This window comes from Chrysochloris asiatica, unplaced genomic scaffold, assembly GCF_000296735.1.
Source record: "Chrysochloris asiatica unplaced genomic scaffold, ChrAsi1.0 scaffold00052, whole genome shotgun sequence".
NCBI classification, from domain to species: Eukaryota; Metazoa; Chordata; class Mammalia; order Afrosoricida; family Chrysochloridae; genus Chrysochloris; species Chrysochloris asiatica.
In genome coordinates this window covers 14778783-14798277 of record NW_006408570.1, presented here as the reverse complement: position 1 = coordinate 14798277, position 19495 = coordinate 14778783, and the positions used below count along the sequence as shown (strand labels likewise).

General features: G+C 35.9%; 1 protein-coding gene across 3 annotated transcripts in view; it reads right to left on the bottom strand.

The window, feature by feature from the left end:
* The window catches only part of VPS54 (vacuolar protein sorting 54 homolog (S. cerevisiae)), a 144896-nt gene that overhangs the window by 83333 nt on the left and 42068 nt on the right, over positions 1-19495 (bottom strand). For all 3 annotated transcript variants that reach the window (XM_006862966.1, XM_006862964.1, XM_006862965.1), the window contains 4 exons: positions 16600-16678; positions 14994-15028; positions 11968-12099; positions 7518-7903 (listed from right to left, as the gene is read on the bottom strand). In XM_006862966.1, coding sequence (XP_006863028.1) covers positions 7518-7903; positions 11968-12099; positions 14994-15028; positions 16600-16678 — 632 coding nt within the window. The remainder of the gene's footprint in view (positions 1-7517; positions 7904-11967; positions 12100-14993; positions 15029-16599; positions 16679-19495) is intronic.

Here is a 19495-nt window from a genome sequence, read left to right as displayed (position 1 = left end):
CAGGATCGGGCAGTGTTTCATTCTGCTGTGCATACGGTCGCTATGGGTCAGCACCAATTCGAGGACACCTAACAATAACAAGTTCCTACTATAACTAAGGATGAGTACCTTCATATACAAAAGGATGTTTGACACACAATCTAATAATTTTATAAAAACAATGGGTTGATAAAACCTAAACTGTCTCATTGGTCCAAATTATTTGAAAAATTAAAGTGAAACAAAACAATGAGAAATCTATTTAAGCCCAGGAACGGAAAAAAAAACACCAAACATTTTTTAAAATATCTATCTTTTGGGGACTTTTAGAAAACATTTAAACATCAACCCCTTACTATGGTCAACTCTCTAAAGATCAGATGTAGCACAAATTTTAATTAATTAAAACCATCACTTTTTATACAGAACCATTGTTCTTCTTTTAAAATGTCTGATAGGGACCTGGAGGACTATTAATATGGCAAGACCTGGGGACTCCTGGGCGCAGAGGCAGTGACATGGCCACAGAGGACTAGATTGGACAGTGAAACGTCTAGCTGATATGAAGTGAGGGGAGATGCAAAAGAACACGCATACATGCAGATAGTACCCACTTGAACTGGCTTCGATGGATGGATGATCAGAACTCGACTAGAAAAAGAAAGAAGGGGGGAGGTGGAAGAGTAACCTGCTACAAATTGATGAACTTTACCTATACTTATGGATGTTGTTGCTGTTGTTATGTGCTATGGAATCGGTTCCAACTCATAGCGACCCTGTACAAGGTTTCCAAGGCTATAAAATCTTTACGGGAGCAGAAAGCCTCATCTTTCTCCCATGGAACAGCTGGTAGTTTTGAACTGCTGACCCAGAGGTTCGCAGCCTGATTCATAACCACTACGCTACCAAAGCTCCTTATACTTATGGATGTAGTAGCTCAACAAAGGGAACAAATCTTTACAACAAGATCACTCCCACCCCTTCCGTACACAAGGTTGACAATGATGGGCAGCATAGACATTGGCTACCCAAAATGGGGGGCCTATAAAGGCAAGAAGTGACTGGCCTACAAGCTTTCAAGAGGGACCCTAGCTTCAGAAGGGGCAGGGGAAGGTAGAATCACCATTGAATGATTTCCAATCCGTTGGTACCGGGCTGGCGAAAGGAAATGGGGATGACACTCTTGTGGTACAACAGTGAATAACTGCCATCAGGTCTGACTGTGAGGATAGGCAATACAGAGGTAGATGTTTCTTGACAAAAGGAGGAGAGTGATTGATCTTGCAGCCCAGGAGTGGAGGTCCCTGGGACCATCAAGTGAGAAGAATGGAGAGCGGGACCATACCCAGAGAGGCAGTGAAGCCAGGGAAGGAGACAGAGAAGATGACGTGGATAGATGGAGCAGCTGGGGACACTGGACTCAGGGAGGGAGAAGGCCTGTGTGGTGTACCCTTTGGGGTTATATGATGATGCATGGAAGGGACTGTAATAATTGCAATGAAATGAAATACGTCAGGATGAGTGTAAAGCTGATGTTCTTCCATGTAAACCTCACAATAAAAACTTTAAAAAAAAAAAGTCTGGTAGGTAGATGTAGTGATAATGTAAAACAAATCTGATAAGTGAAATAATGTACAAATTTGCCTTTTAAAATACAAAATTTATATTTCTTACAAATAATTAGCAGAATAATAATGTTCTCATAAATTATACCAACATCACTCAATAAACTAACTTAGAGCATTTCCACTATTATAAACTAAAACATTGCCATAAGGGGAATTTGGTAGTATCCAGCAAAATTACAAAGGCAATTAATCTGAGACTTGGGAATCTGACTTCTTGGAATTTGTCCCCCAAATGCAAAAGAACATACGTATATTGCAACACTATTTATAACTGCAGAGGAATGGAAACAGCCCAAGTGTTGACCAATAGAGGACTAGTTGAATAAATCATGATATATCTATATCCTTAGACTATCTTTTTTAAAGAATTGCTAGAATACTGTTTTAAGTAATGTTATAGTTAGTTCTAAGAGCATTCTGTGTTCTGTGAAATAAACAAATAACAAATGTGTTGTTTATTTCAGTCTGGTTTAAAGTAGATACCTAAAGAAGATGAAGATATTGAATAAAAGTCTTATAGTACTGAATTTAAATGTGAAAAATACATAAAATGATACATCCAGACAACAATTATAAAATAAACCACCATCCATATATGCTTCCTGACTGAAATATACACCTGATAGAATTCTGCAAAATCAATGATTTGTTAATTTAAAATACCTTCTTTAGACAACATAAGAGATAACTGTACACATGGACCTTGCCAGATGAAATACATAGAAATCAAATTGACTACATCTGTGGAAAGCAAAGATGGAAAAGCTCCATATCATGTCAAAACAAGGCCTGAGGCAGATTGTGGAACAGACCATCAATTGCTCATATGCAAATTCAAACTGAATCTGAAGAAAATGAAAACAAGTCCACGAGAGCCAAAATATGATCTTAAATATATCCTTCCTGAATTTACTGATCTGAAGAACAGATTTGATACATTAAACACTAAAAACCAAAGACCAGAAGAGTTGTGGGATGACATCAAGATCATACAGGAAGAAAGCAAAAAGTCATTAAGGAGACAAGAAAGAAGGAAAAGGTCAAAATGGATGTCAGAAGAGACATTGAAATTTGCTCTCCAGCATAGAGATGCTAAAGCAAACTGAAGTAATGAGGAAGTCCAAGAGCTGAACAGAAAATTTCAAATGTCAGCTCGAGAAGATAAAGTCAAATATTACAACAAAATGTGCAAAGATGTGGAGTCACAAAACCAAAAACGAAGGACGACGTTCAGCATTTCTCAAGCTGGTGAAACTGAAGAAAAAATTCACTCCTTGACTTTTGTTATCAAAGGATTCTCTGGGCAAATTACTGAATGATGCAGAAAGCATCAAGATGGAAGGAATACACCGAGTCACTGTACCCAAAGGAAATGGTTGATGTTCAACCTTTTCAAGAGGTAGCAGCATATGATTAAGAGCCAATGATACTGAAGGAGGAAGACCAAGGTGCATTGAAGGAATTGGCAAAGAACAAGGCACCAGGAATTGATGGAATAAAAATGGAAACCTTCTAAGAAAGTGAGGAGACACAGGAGGCATTCACTCATCTATGCCAAGAAATTTGGAAGAGAACTATCTGGCCGCCTGACTGGAAGTAGTGTTGACTATAATGATGTGAACTGAGTAAAGCTTTCAGTGCCTAAGAACTGGAACTTGTCATAAGTGAAATAAAACACATAAAGACTGATATCCTAGCCATTAATGAGCTAAACAGACTAGTATTGGATATTTTGACTCAGAACATCATAAGGTTGCCTATGCAAGAAATGACAAACTGAAAAGGAATGGCACCACATTCATCATAAAAAAGAACATTTCAAGATTTATCTTATAGTACAATGCTGTATGTAATAGGAAAAGTTCTGCTGTTAGCATAGTGGCTATGAGTCAGCTGCTCAAAAGGTCAGCAGCTGGAAATTACCAGCTGTTCTGTGAGGGAAATATGAGGCTTTCCTGTTCCCATAAAGATTTACAGCTTCAGAAACCCTATGCAGGGTCACTATGAGCTGGAACAGACTCCACAGCACATCACCACGACCAGTACCAAAAGAATGACCAGTTAATACCACTGTTAATTAAAATGTACCCACTAGCTACTAAAGTCAATGATAATGAAATTAAAGAATTCTACCAACTTCTCAATCCGAAATCGATCTAACATGCAATCAAAATGCAATGTTAGAGACGATGACGTAGAGAGATGGAGCAACTGGGGGCTCTAGACCCAGAGAGGGAGAGGGACTATATGCTGACGACCAAGGGGTAGGCTTGCAGGGTTTACCATTTGATTGTTTGAAGACGCATGAATGGGATTGTAATCATGACAATGAAATGATATATGATAGGATGAATGTAAAGCTAATGTTCTCCCATATAAACTATCACATAATTCACAATAAAAAAATTTTTTTAAAAGATGCATTGCTAATTACTCGTGACTGAAATACGAAAGCTGGAAACAAAAAGGAAGGATCAATAGAGTTGAGAAGTATAGCCTTGGTAATAGAAACTATACTGGAGGTCTGATAGAATTGTACAAGACCAATGACTTGTTCATTGCAAATAGTTTTAAAACAACATAAACAGCAAGTGTATACATGGTCTCACCAGATGGAATATAAAGGAATCAAACTCCATATATCTGTGGGAAGAAATGATGGAGAAGCTCAATATCATTAGTCAAAACAAAGCAAGGGGCTGACTGGGGAACAGAACATTAATTGCTTATATGCAAGTTCAGGCTGAAGTTAAAGAAAACTAAAACAATGCCACAAGAGGCAAAATATAACCTTGAATATGTTGTTATTGTTGTTAAATGTATAGAGTTTCTGAGGAGCAGCTATACAGGGTCGCTATGGGACGAAGCTGACTTGATGGCACTTAACAACAAAAACAACATTTAAAGTGTTAAAAAGTTGTCACTTTGAAGACTAAGGTGTGTCTAACCCAAGCCACGCTTGGAAAAGCGGAGGGTCAGCCCAAAAAAGAAAGATCCTCAACAAGATGGACTGACACGACACAGTGGCAGCAGCAATGGGCTGAAACATAATGACACTTATGAGGATGACCCAGAATTGGGCATTGTTTCATTCTGCTGTGCATATGGTCACTATGAGTTGGAACTGACTCAATGGCACTGAACAACAACACACCCATACCCAATGCCATTGAGTCAATTCCAATCATAACTACCCTATATAAATCTTTACAGGAGCAGACAACCTCATCAAAATCTCTAAAATATCAAGGTTCAAAGGCATGTTTAAGCTCATAATAGAATTCTGTATTGTATCTTCTTAACAAACATTAATGTAATTAGCCTCCACAACACTTTTAATTAAATTAGTACATTGTCGTTATTGTGAAGTGCTGCCTAGTTAGTTCTAAGACTCATAGAAACCCTGTATAGGGTTTCTGAGGCTGCAAATCTTTGGGGGAGTAGAAAGCTCCAGTGGACCTGGCTGGTGGACTGGAACAGCTAATCACTCAGAGCCAACACACTCATGTAAATTAATATTTGTTGTTGTGTTGTTATGTGCCATGGAGTCGGTTCCAACTCATAGCGACCCTGTACAGGGTTTCCAAGGCTGTAAATCTTTACTGGAGCAGAAAGCCTCATCTTTCTCCCGCGGAACAGCTGGTAGTTTCGAACTGTTGACCGTGAGATTAGCAACCTGATTCATAACAGCTCTGGTAGCATAGTGGTTACAAATCGGGCTGCGAATCTTAAAGTCAGAAGTTCGAAACTACCAGCCACTCTGCATGAGAAAGATGAGGCTTTCTGCTCCTGCAAAGATTTATAGCCTCAGACACCCTGTACAGGGTCGCTATGGTTCAGAACTGACTCGAAGGCACTTAACAACAACAACACTATAGATCACACAAATTATAAATACTGTTTCACTAATTACTATTCATTTTTATTGCTAATAGAAGTTTCATTTCACAAAATATGATTAGATATGTATGTACTAATAATTCAAAATTTTAATCTTTTAACAATTTAAACAGTAAAATCATGTAAAAGTTTAAAAGATTACACAATGAACAAATGTAATAATTCATTTTAATAATCGCTGTACTTACAGAATTATGCAAAAAGCCAAACTTCCCATTGTATAAATTACACCCCAGGTTCAGAAGAGAAGAATAAACTTTGGGATTCTTACATTAATATCAGATACAGATACATTTTTGTCCTACTATATTAACTAAATCCCCCTTAAAATAGAGATAGATGTTTTAGTTGGAAATTTTGTTTTAAAAATAATAAAATCATGTAAAAGGTGAATCACTTTGATTCAAATCCTAAAAATTAAGAGTCTCCAAAGGCTCTCAATTCTGGTACACATGGCAAAACAAACGAAACTAATTGTCACAAGTGTGACTCTATAGGACAGACAAGAACTGCTTATAGGGTTTCTGAGGCTGTCCATTTTGATGGAAGCAGACAGTTCATCTTTTGTCTGTAAGGAGGATGGTGCATTCAATCCAACATTCTTTCAGTTAACAGCCCAACACTTACTCCACTGTGCCACCCAGCATCCTTTGAATTACCTATAAAAGCTTTTTCTAAAAAAATACAAATACTCAGGCTCTGCCTTCTAAGGAGTCTGATTTAACTGGAATGAGGGGGCCTAGAATAATTTTAACTGAAAAAGATGAGGATTCTAACATGCAGCCAGGGTTGAGAACCACAGTTATATATTAACTAAAAATGATATTTAAAAATAACCAATGTAGAGAATCTGTTGGATTATTTTTCCTATTTCCATATGTAATATACTGTGAAATGATTTTTTAAATTGCAAATCAGAAATCAATTTTATTACCTGTTAAATGTATAACTCACTAAAGGGCTTTTTAGGAGTCCTGGTGTGGTGCTGTGGGTTAATGCACCACACTGCAAAGCCGTCTGAACTGCAAGGTTGGCAGTTCAAGCTCACCAACCACTCTTTGGAAACCCTGTACAGGGTTGGTATGGGTTGCAATAGACTCGACAGCATGTAACAACAACAAAAAGGACTTTTTAGAGTCCTGGTGTGTGGCGCTATAGGATAAGTGCTCAACTGCAAGGGTAGTTTAAACTACAGGGTTTGCAGTTCAAATTCACCAGCCACTCCTAGGAAACCCTATACAACAGGGTTGCCATGATTTGGAACTGATTTAGTGGCACTTAACAGCAACAAAAGGACTTTTCTGGAAGTGTTGTAGTTCCATACGATACGCACTGGACTGTGAAACACAGAGTAGCAGTTCAATCCCACCAGCCACTCCATGGGAGAAAAATGAGACTTTCTGCCTGTAGATTTTTTTTTAAAGTCTTGGAAACCCTGTGAGTCGGAAGCAACTCAATAGCATTTAACAACAACAACAACAAAGGACTTTTAAAATAAACTTAATTTAAAATATACTGGCATACCTCTAAGAAGTCCTGGTAGTGCTGCAGGTTACACATTGGGCTTCTAGCCTTAAGGTCAGTGGTTCAAACTCACCAGTTGCTCCAAGAGAGACAGATATGGCTGTCTGCTCCCATAAAGTTCTACAGTCTCAGAAACTCTAAGGAGTCTCTCCACCTTGATATATATAGCACTATTTCAATATTTTCAAAATATTATTTTCAAATTTGTAGCTGCCTTTCATTTTATCCACTGGAAAATTTTATTTATCCATTCAAATGTCTCTATAAATACCTTCCTTATGTGGTTTTTTGTTGTTGTTGTTTTACCTTGGTTTGCTAATAATACTAAAATATCAGAACAATAGCATTAGTAATCGATCAAGCTGAAAGAAAAAATACCCAGTTAATTTTCAATGCATTACCACTTCTACAAATAACATTACACACTAAAATTTATCCTTTTAAAATTTCTAACATTATTTCGAATGGCTTGCTTAATGCACATACCGGAAACTGTGAATGCCCTGAAGTTCCTGCTGTAGAACCTCTTGTGTTGTTGCTATTAAGTCCAATGCTCCAACAAATTCAGAAGTAGATAACAACACCTGTACAGTAGGCTGAGTCTGGTGTACAGTGGCCATTAACTTCAGTTTATTGTACACTTTGACACAATTGTTTCTGGTAAGTGCCAGTCTTAAAATGAGTAGTGATCCTTCACACATTACTTTATCAATCTGTGCAATTTTATCTCGAAGCATTTTTACTGCCTGGGAAGTTTTCTTGAGGTAGTCCTGCAACTCGTGTTGAGAGGTCATTGCATGAAAAAATGCTTCTGAACGTAGAGAGATCTGGTGAGCAATGTTTACTTCCACGATATCCAGATAATGGCTCAGCTTAAGAGGGAAGGAAGTAAAAAAAAAAAAAAAAATCATGGAGTATTGTAAGCATACCCTATTTTACTATCCAGATGCTCTCTCAAAGTGGAAATAATATGTCTATATAAATTCTAAATTCCATTGTGTGAATTAATCGGCTGATTAAGGGATCCTAAAAATCAGGTAAAACAAAGTAACAGACAGATGAAAGGCAAAACCTCAAGATTAATAATTATAAGACAAGGTAAAAGGATAAAAGAAAGATTATTTATTTACCTTATTCCTCTGCTCCTATTATTACCACCCTCTAAGTATCAGCAACTTTCTAGGTGGTTAAGATATCTTACAACCATATCTTATTACAACTCTAGTTTCAGAAGTTCTTATAACTGAGAAATAATGATCTCCTTAGCTACCACATATCATCACCATCACATTAACTGATTAAAATATGATTATAGTTACCTGACCTCCCTCTTTCATGTACCAAGTACTGGTTTTGTACATATATCATTTTCTAATTTTAACTAACTGAAAAACAAGTATTATTATTATTTTCATTTTGCAGAAGAGGAAACAGAGGCTCAGAGACATCAAGTAACGTGAATAAAAACACGTGAAGTCCTGGTGTGGCACTGCAGGATAAGCACAGACTGTTTAACCTCAAGGTTGGCGGTTCAAATCCACCAGCAACTCCTCAGAAACCCTATACAAGATTTCTATGAGTAGGAAATGACTTGATGGCACTTAATAACAACAACAACAAAAGCATATGGTTAATAGCGGTAATGTTAAAATCTGAACGCCGGTCTTCCAAATTCAAAAGCTAAAGCTCTACCATATACACCATGTTGCCTCAAAATGCTAAAGAATCCATAAAAGACAAATTAGTGGCCCAGTCACAAATCACTGATAAAATTCATCTGGATATTTTGCTCATGGATGCTTCTATTTCACATTTCAAAAATTGATTTTTTTTTTAATTTGTAAAATTCTATTTATTTCCAATATATTACCCTCTTAAAAACATTGACAAAATGTCTTTAATTAGTTTATATGCATTTTTGTAACACTCCCAAGATTAGTTCTACAGCAATGTATATTTGAAATAGTTTCTAATTTCAAACATTAATTTCTGAAAGTTGTACTTTTTTTCTTTCTTTCTAATTTAGCTACATTATCTTTCTCTCTCTCTTTTTTTGCTTTTAGATTTTTCAAACTACAGCTCAAACTTTAAGCATTATCTCTGATTATCTTGAGAAAATTCATAGTGGTAAAAAGTTAATGAACTTTGAACACTTAAGACCTTAAGTATACCACAAGTAGAAGAAATTACTTGATTATCAAGCCTGTTTGCTTAAAACCATGTAGGACAGCAAATATCTTCAATAACATCCCTTTAATAATTTATTATAACATCTAATCTATTGTAGTATCTAACAGAACAAGAAACTGTTCCATAGTTTAAATACTTTACATTTATGCCCTCTGTTCTTATTCTTTATATATTTAATATAGCTGCTTATTTAATTTTTATAAAAGGCATAAAGGTACAATGTACAAAGTAGACTGCAAACTAAAGTAAACTGCAAACTAAACTATTTCAGAATAGCAAATGGATAAGTTCTTTTGGATAGTGCTACTCAGAATGTTATTTATAGACTGGCTTCCCGCCTATGATAAAATAGGGAAGGAACTTTGCCGGTATGTAAATAAACTATATCACTAGGCACTAAAAAAAAAATCCACTGCCGTTGATTCCGACTCATAGCAACTCTAAAAGAAAGCGCAGAAATACACTAAGTGGTTGCAAAGGTTATTAACCTTTTTGGAAAGAGACTACCACATCTATCTCCTGTGATAGCAAACCTGTACAGGGTTTCCGAGGCTGTAAATCTTTACAGAGGCAGAAAGCCTCGTCTTTCTCTCGCGGAACAGCAGGTAGTTCTGAACTGCTGACCTTGCAGTTTGCAGTCCGATTCGTAACCACTATGCTACCAGAGCTCCTTCTATGGAACAGGTAGCAGGTTTGAACTATCTTACTTTCAGTTAGCATACAAATACTTAATCACTGTGGCACCATGGCTCTTTATCACAAAATGCACTGCATTTTCCTCCCTTCTACAGAAAGACTTTGCTGATAAAGGAAGTAATGCAATGATTTAAAATCTGATGCAAATTCCTTATTTTATTGCTTATCAGCGCTTTGAAATTACTGTAGTTCTAACTGCAATATTTGCCTCTCTTTGAAGCTAACAAAATAAACCAGTCATTTTAAATCGTAAAGTGAATTTGAAAGTATACTTTGAATCTTGCTTTCCAGTCCTAGTTTAAAAATGATACAGAAATAAAGAGTCAGAGCATAAATATAACAAAATTGATTTCTGCAACTTAAAAACAGTCTAATTGTTTCTTTAAGTTCTATTACTTTAAATATGCAGCATGAGAAAAGTGTTCTATTTAACTTCTGAAGATTTCTGGAACATCAATAGTCCACCGATTTACTCTTTTCAAATTATAATATTATCATAAACGCATCTATATAGATTGATAAAAATTTTATTGGCTTTTTCTAATTTTTTTTTTTAAGGTATTCTACTAAGGCTTCCAACATCAAGGTCAGCAGTTTGAAACTACCAGTGAGTGGTTCCTCGGGAGAAAGATAAAGCATTCTGCTCCCATAAAGATATACAGCCTCGGAAACCCTGCGCAGGGTCACTATGATTCGGAACCGACTCCACGGTACTTAACAACAACAACAACTAAGGAATATGGAGTCCTGCTGTGGTGTTATGAACTAAAACCCTGACCACAAGGTTGGTTTGAACCACAAGGTCTGCAGTTCAAACTCACCAACCTCTTCTTGGAAACCCAATACAGGGTCGCTATGAAGCAGAACTCACTCCATGGCACTTAACAACAACAACAACAACAATTAGGACATATTCTTGGAATGTGAAAAAGCCTCTGGACACATGTCTATGTTAGCCAACTGTTTTAAAAAAATTTATGAATTTGTTCTGTTTAAGGAAAACTTTTACAGGTGAATTATTGCCAAAGGGAAAAATGAGTTCTTCATTTTCAACTGTGAGAAAAGGAATATTCATTGATTCCTTTCTCATATTTCTTCTCCCCAGGCTAGTCCTTTCTTCACTATTATTGAAGAAAGCTGGACCTCATTTACTAAATAATTTTTCAGAGGCACATTTCCAGACTGCAAAAACATGTGACTAAAATAAAACAAAATGCTTTCTTCTCATTTTAACAACTTCAGTCAACTTTAGAAAAGTTCTGAGTCTAGAGAAAGAATAGAGACCAAAAGTCTTTACATTCTTTGAATTTAACATCTTTTTAAAACTTGAATAATGTTTTAAAAGATTCTTGATATGTGAATTAGATATGTTTAAAGTTTCAAATTTTAAGTGACTTTGAAGAAGTTGACTTCTGAAATACGTTGTTGGTGTACGTTAAGTACCTTCAAGTTGGTTCCGAGTCATAATGACTAATGAGTTTGAACAGCCAACCACATAGTTCAACCCAACCTGGTGGTCCAATGCTTATCCTAAGTGTCACACCAATATTCAAAGAATTGACTAGTAGTAACATGCAAAAGATGAGACTTTGCAAAACTAAGATATATGGGGTCTTTACTTCAAAATAATCATCCTTACTATGTGAAAATGAGGGGGAAAAATATACCTTAAAAAAGGTTAGTTTTCTGTGCATTAAATCATAAAGAATATAACAGCATTTGATCTACAACTGAATTGCTTGGGATAAAATGCAAAGCAATTAATTGTGTTACTTAATATATTCTTTCAACTAAAATTAATTCCATCAATTGTTATTATGGATTAGAAGCACTCAGGCAATAAGTTTTTTCTCTTTGAGCAGCTCAATTTATATTCCATTGAAACAAAACACCATTCCACTGTTATTTATGATATGAAGGTTTAGAATTATTAACAATAAAAATGAAAATAGAAGTAGAGTCTACTAAATAACTAAATCTGAATCCATACAAATGGCACCATTTAATTAAAATAAACTTTTCTACATGGAAGAAGTCCAAGAGAAAGTACCTTTTCTTGAAGCAATTTTGAGGAAGCTGCATCTCGATTTCCTTTTCCACCAGCAGTATTAAAATGAGACCATGGTAAAACTGAATTAAAAGTTAAGGAATCATCCAAGGCAAAATCTGGTTTCATAAAAATCTATTAAAAAAAATGCATTTCTCTCAGTTAGACAAACGTTTTCTTTACATCTGTATCCTTTCTAACATCATAAGACCATGATACAAAAAGTTGGAGCTGAAATATGAACAGTGAAAGCAAGTGAAAATGGGTTCAATTGTTTATAAAAAGATTTATGTTTAAATATATATATATAAGGAATGTCTCACCAACCTTAAAATACTCATAAAAGTTTTAAAATATATATTTTTTGCCTTTACAAATGGAGATGATCATTCCATTACTACTTTCTCACATTCAGTAATGCAGTCCTGGTGTGGTGCTGTGGGTTAATGCACCAGACTACAAACCCATTTGAACTGCAAGGTCAAGGTCGGCAGTTCAAGCTCACCAGCTGCTCCTCGGAAACCCTATACAGGGCCGCTATGGGTCGGAACCGACTCAACGGTCCTTCACAACAACAAGAATTTCATATTGTTTACCACTACGCATCTTTTTTAATGCCAAATATCATTCTCTACATTTATATGTTTTTTTCTCCTGCTTAAAATTCTTTAAAAATTCATTTTTTAGGTTAGATATTCATTAACTTTTAAAACCAGAACAAATGAAACTTTACGAAGAGACTATTCCTTTTCCCTTACATACAACATCCAGCTAGACAATAAGTCCTATCCACTGTATATCCTAACATTCCTTGAATCCCGTCTCTTCTTTACCTCTAGGGCAGTTCATCTGTTCAGTTCTTTATCATCTCTTGTTGTTGTAGTTGTTGTTGTTAAGTGCCAAGGAGTTGGTTCTGACTCAGAGCGACCCTGTATAGGGTTTCTGAGAAGCAGCTAGTGGGTGTGAACTGCTGATCTTGCGGTTCAAACTGACCTTGCTTATCGTACTACCATCTCTAGATTATTGTAAATAACCATGTCCCTCCATTTCCTTATACTGCTGTCAGAAACCTTCCCTGTTAACCTGCTCTCAACACATTTCCATGGCCCACAGGCCAAACTTCTTAGAATGCATCCCAAAACCTTCATAACTTACACCTTACTACCTCTGTGGCTTTGTATGTTGCCATTCCCACTATTTACATATTACACTTAAGTAATGCACACTGCTCTTATACTTAAGTATCTTTAAATGCTTTTGAATGATCTCCTATCTTCCTGGAAAACAAACCCAACCAAAAGGGTTTATGTGACTCTGTGTGTAACAGAAACTTAATCACTTTGGCCTCTGAAAATAATTGTATCACGTATGTTGTTGTTGTTGAGTGCCGTTGAGTCGATTCTGACCCATAGCAACCCTGTATAGGGTTTCCAAGGAGTAGCTGGTGAACTTGAACTGCCAACCTTGCAGTTTAAATGGCTTTGCAGTCTGGCACATTAACCCACAGTGCCACGCCAAGAATCCTATGTATACTTATTAATTATTTAACTCATACTTTGGGAAAATTCATTATTTAACAGGCATAGCTCCCCAGAAACTGTATGTTCCTGTTAAGATGGATTTATAGTTTACTTATCTTTGTATACCCAGAACCTAGCACAGGGAACATATGACATATGACTAATTCATTTCTATGCTATACTTTATTATATTTACTGATTCATTTCATCTATATCTGTAAATTAATATGACTAAGAAAAACCAACTAGAGACATAAGTAAATTACAAATTATATAATTTATCTGATTATAAATACTACTACCTTGCTTTGACAAGTAGAAGTACCAATTAATTCAAAAAATATTTACTGATTACCGGCTACTGAAGAAAAAACAAAGATAAATAATTACACAGGTCTTAATCTCAAGGATCTTCAGTTCAAGAGATGTGGTAAAAATATTAGTATAAATACTTTTATATTCATATTTTATAAGACTGATAAAATACAATTATTTCATTTATAGTCACATTTTTATCATATTTATATATTTTTGTTTTTTATCATGCTCTGGTGACACAGTGGGTTACACGTTGGGCTGTTAACTACTGAATTGGTGATTCAAATCCAGCAGCTGCTGTACATGAGAAAGATGAGGCTTTCTGCTCCTACAGAGAGTTTCAGATTTGGAGACCCTCTACGGGCCACTATGAGTCAGAATGGATTGACTAAACAACATTTAACAACAACAATAAAGGGAAGAGTGAAAATGCCTTCAAAGAGAGGTCTAGATAAAATGCTTCGGGAACTTAGTAAAAGGTCTAATTACTTTCAGTTGGGAGCATCAAAAAATTATTCATGTTAAGTTTCCATTTTAGAAAAAGATTTAGATATGATACGATAAGGGGAAAATCTTCCAGGTGAAGAAGGAACTGTGCAAGTTAAGTATGGAGACAAGAAAAAAGAGTAAGACTGAACTAAAGAATTTGCAAAGGTTATCAGGCAAAAGTTAAGAGTGTACTGATGGAAGCCAATTAATGTAATGTAATTAAATGACAACATTTTAATTTTGTAGAAGTCAAAAAAGTTTAAAAACTTCAACTCTGTCTCCTCCCTTTTTCATCTTTATTTTCTTTAGATTTTACCCTAAAGAACAATTGTTGCAGATCATATCTCTGAGAATCTGATGACCATCTCTTTGAGAATCTCTCTTCCCAGAAAGAAAATACACTTAATATACATACCTACAAAAATTCTCATACAAAAGACTTATCTCTTGACAATTTGAAGGATTAGTAAGGAAAATATGAAAGTATTTTTCGAATAGACTTAAATCTATTAGTAGTGTTCAGTGATAAGAACCTGATGTTGCAAAAGAGAAAGAGGAAAAGTACTGCAACAAAGTCTCAGGAGAAGTAAAATGGCCAAAATGTCAGAAAACAGCTATATGAAACCTTCTTCAAAGGCAAAATTAAAGAGTATTGGAAAGCAGTATTTTCATTTTTAGTTATTTGTGTGTGTATGTGTTTACCTTAGGTACTTGCTCCAGATCTGTCCTGGATTTATCTATGAAAAAAGTAACAAAAAAATACAATTTTTCAAATTTGCTTTCAATTAACCCCATAAAATATATTTTTACAGATTCCATATTGTACCAGGTTAACTAAATAGCTAGTTTCTTCATTCAGCAAGTATCTATTAAGATGCCTATTAGGCAAAGCACTGAATATGGCATATGTTTCAAATAACTTTAATCAGCTGTACAGCAGTAATATAACAGGCACATACATTTCAAATCTTTTTTAGTGAACACAAAAAGCTTGGTGTTTTTTCATAGTTTTAGTGAGATTTGGTTTGGCATGCTATGAAAATTTAACATAATGAATTAAATTCTAAAATAAAAATGTTCAAAATATCCTCTATCTCATCCAGAATTTTTGATAATCCAACTGCTTTTTTCCATACTCTTTTAAATAAAAATAAACACGTTTCTTCTTAAATTTCTTAGTTTTTATCATCTACAAACTTACCTGGACCGATGGTTACTGACCTCAGCTGCTAACTAAAAAGCTGGTAGTTTGAGTAAACCCAGAGGCACTTCAGAAGAAAGGCCTAGCAATCTACTTTCAATAAATCAATGAATGGAGAAAAAATCAGCACTATACAGCACAGTTCCTGGGTCACCATGAGTAAGAGTCAACTGAACAGCAACTGAGATGCCAAAAGTAACCTTTCTGCACTTGATTCCATTCTTACCCGTCTCTTCTTTGACCTCACTCCACAATTACCCCAAAAATCTATCTTCAGCCTATCTCTTCTTCTGCAAGCTCTTTCCTCTCTTCATATAAGCATGCTTGGTTCTCAGTATTCTCAAAGGGAGAGAAGGGAGAAAGAGGAAATAAGAAAGGGAGGAAAGGAGGACAAGAAAGAGAATGAGAAAAAAGAAAATGGACTGGAACTAAACAGAAGCACTGGGCAGCACACAGGATACAAATTTTAAGGGAGCACTCACTATTCACTCTCAGGATTGTGCAGGTGCCTCTCTTGCTTCATACAGTTCTCTCCCTGAAAAAAATCATCCTTCCCACTTGGTTCCCACTAGCCAACATACTGAACACAAACAGTTCCTTGAGCTATGTTCTCTCTTGACTCTCTATATGGCTTTGTGTAAACAATTTCCTTTTCCTGGAGTACCTTTTTCTACATAAATCTTTTTTTTTTTTTTTCTTAAAGACACAATCAACATCAAGAAACCTCGATGGCTTAGTTAGGAGCTCTATATATACAATCTGGGCACAGAGTTTACCACTTAACATACAAATAATGCTGTAATTGCTGGTTTATTTTTTAAACTTATTCAGAAGATCATCAACTATTTAAATACATTTAAATCTATTTTTAAGCAGCAGGCAAAATACTAAGCACCTAAATATGCAACAAATATTGGTTGAAAGATACCACTACAATCAGAATCATAATTTTTAAAACTTTTTAAAAAAAATTATGATCATAGACTATTACAATCTTAATAAAAGTAAAAGTTATAGCTATGACAGTAAATGTGGTCTTAAAATTAAAATACTTTAAATTAATATTTCTGTGGTGTTTCATTATCTACAAAAATCACATATTCATACCATGAGTATGTAAGAGACTCCTGTCAAAGGTATCCTTAGGAGGACAAATATTCTTGCATTTCTCATGAGTCTTCTCTCTCTAATAAAAAGACAACTAAGTAAATAATGTGATCCACACTACATAGCAATACATATTCAAAGCATCAAAATGTTTCACAACAGAATATCAAAACATGCCAAGTAAATTGAGTCTCTAGCTTAATTGGAGTAAAAATAACATGAGTACTTAATAAATCAAATACCACTATGATATCTTATATATATACAAATCCAGGTCCTAGTATGACGCCGCAGGATAAGCAATGGATTACAACCACAAGGTCAGCAGTTTATACCCACCAGCCACTCCTTGGAAGCCATATAAAGGGAATCCTGGTGTGGCGCTGTGAGTTAATGTATCAGACTACAAAGCCATTTGAACTGCAAGGTCAGCCGTTCAAGCTCACCAGTTGCTCCTCAGAAACCCTATACAGGGTCTCTATGAGTCAACACCGACTCGACGACACTTAACAACGAACTCATTCAACAGCACTTAACAATATACAAGCCCCCTGCCATCAAGTCAATTGACTTATAGTTACCCTATATAGGGTTTCTGAGATTGTAAACCTCTATGGGAGCAGAATGCCTCCCTCATCTTTCTCCCAAGTAGTAGCAGGTGGGTTTGAACTGCCGACCTTGAGGATAGCAGTCCAATGCTTATCCTACAGTATCACCTGGGATCCTTCATATTTTCTTTTCATTATCTTTTAATTCAATTTTCCCATGAACTTTCTGAAACCCCCTCATACATGTAACACACTATTGGATAAGCATTGGACTGCATGGTCAGTTTGAACCACAAGGTTGGCAGTTCAAACTCACCAGCCACTCCTTGGAAACCCTAAACCGGGTCTCTAGGAGTCAGAACTGACTTGACAGCACTTAATAACAATGACGATACTTACACTCATCCCATCTTATCTAATCACAGTAGTATCTTCATAAATTTAGAATAAAGTGAGAAAGCAAATAGAAAATGTTTATTTAAGTATTAGTTAAGAGAATAATGCATTTGTTTTATTTTTGTGATTTGAGTGAAAGTTTACAGAGCAAATTGGTTTTCCATTCAACAATTTATCCACATTTGTTTTGTTATATGGATTAAAATCCACACAATATAACAGCATTCTTCCCACTCCCTGTGTTTACCATTTCCTTTTGTCTTTCTTTACTATCCCTTCCTGCCTTCTAAGCTTTATCACTGGACAAATACTGTGCCCTCTGATCTCATATGGTTGATTGTTCTAATGAGTGGGACCTCCCTGGTGTTACTGTTCACCTTACAGGCTTGTCTATTGCTTGGCTGAAAGCTGAGTCACAGGGGAGAATCGTGCTTTTAAATGAAAGAAGAAAACTTGAAATCTATAGACCTAAGATGGAAATTAGTCACTGGCACATATCCTCTGATTAAAATGCACACGTGCATCGAAATCCCATTATGATTTCAGATTAGATAACTACTAAGAACATTGTTCCCCACATGTCTGTCAGTTTATTGTCCTCTGGTACCTTGTGTGTTGGTGTCATACTGAAAGCTATACCACCAGTGTTTCAACTACCAGCAAGCCCACCCACAATAGACAGGTTTCAGTGGAGCTTCCAGACTAACAACAATTTAGGAAGAAGGAATAGGTGGTCTCCGTCTGAGGGATCGATCAGTCTCTGAAAACCTTACGAACAGCAGCCGCACATTATTTGATATAGTGCTAGAAGATGAGCCACTCAGATTAAAAGGTACTCAAATAATGACTGAGAGAATGAGATAAAGAGAGGAAGACTCTCAATGAGATGGATTGACACCCTGGAGGCAACAATGAGCTCAAACATAACAATTACAAGCATGGCACAGAATTAGGCAGTGTTTTGTTCTGTTGTACATGGGGTTGTTATGATGGCACCCTAACAACAGCCTTGTTATCCTCTCAGAGATTTCATACAGAACATTTTGATCTTTATTATTTGTTGCTTATTTTGGGTTTAATTTGTTCTTCCTTGTATAGTTCTTAAGGTAGAAGCTGAAGTCACTGATTGAGAACTTTATTTTCTAAATTAGGCATTTAATACTATTAATTCCTCCTTAAGTACTGCTTGAGCACAAATTTTGGTAAGTTGTGTTTTCATTTCTATTCCTTTAAATGTATTGTAATGTTCCTTTCCACTTTGGTTCACATGCTATTTAGAAGTGTAAGCTTTGGCTCCCCAAAACAGTAAAACCTGTAACCGTCAGAATTTTGTAAGATGGAAAAGGCAGAGAAGGAAAAGTCACACACTGTGGATGGGAATTTAAAATGGTGCAACCACTTTGTAACAGTATATCAGATAAGGGACTCATCTCTAAAATATATAGGAAAATACTACACATCTACAAAAATAAGATAAATAACCCAATTAAGAAATGGGCACAGGATATGAACAGACACTTCACCAGGGAGGAGATTCAGGCAGCCAACAAACATATGAAAAAATGTTCACGATCACTAGCCATTAGAGATGTAAATCAAAACAATGAGATATCATCTCACACCAGCAATAACAGCAAAGATCAAAATAGTTGAGGACAGGAGAACAAACAAGATGGCGGATCAGGTGGACTTGTAGTACAGAGCTCCACCAAAAACAACACAGAATACCTGACCAAGCAGGCTCAGGGGATGGTTCCAGAACTCTGAACCACATATAAAGGAATACTTAAGCTGGGGGAATTTGTGGCAGAAGCAAGAGATCTATTGCTTTCTAGTCCGGGACGCTCGGCTGCTCCAGGAGTTGCCATCTTGGGTGAGACCACGTGGGGGAAGGATCGGAGCGGCCACAGACACCTGGCAGAACCGCGGAGATAAAGGTGTGAACATTCTTT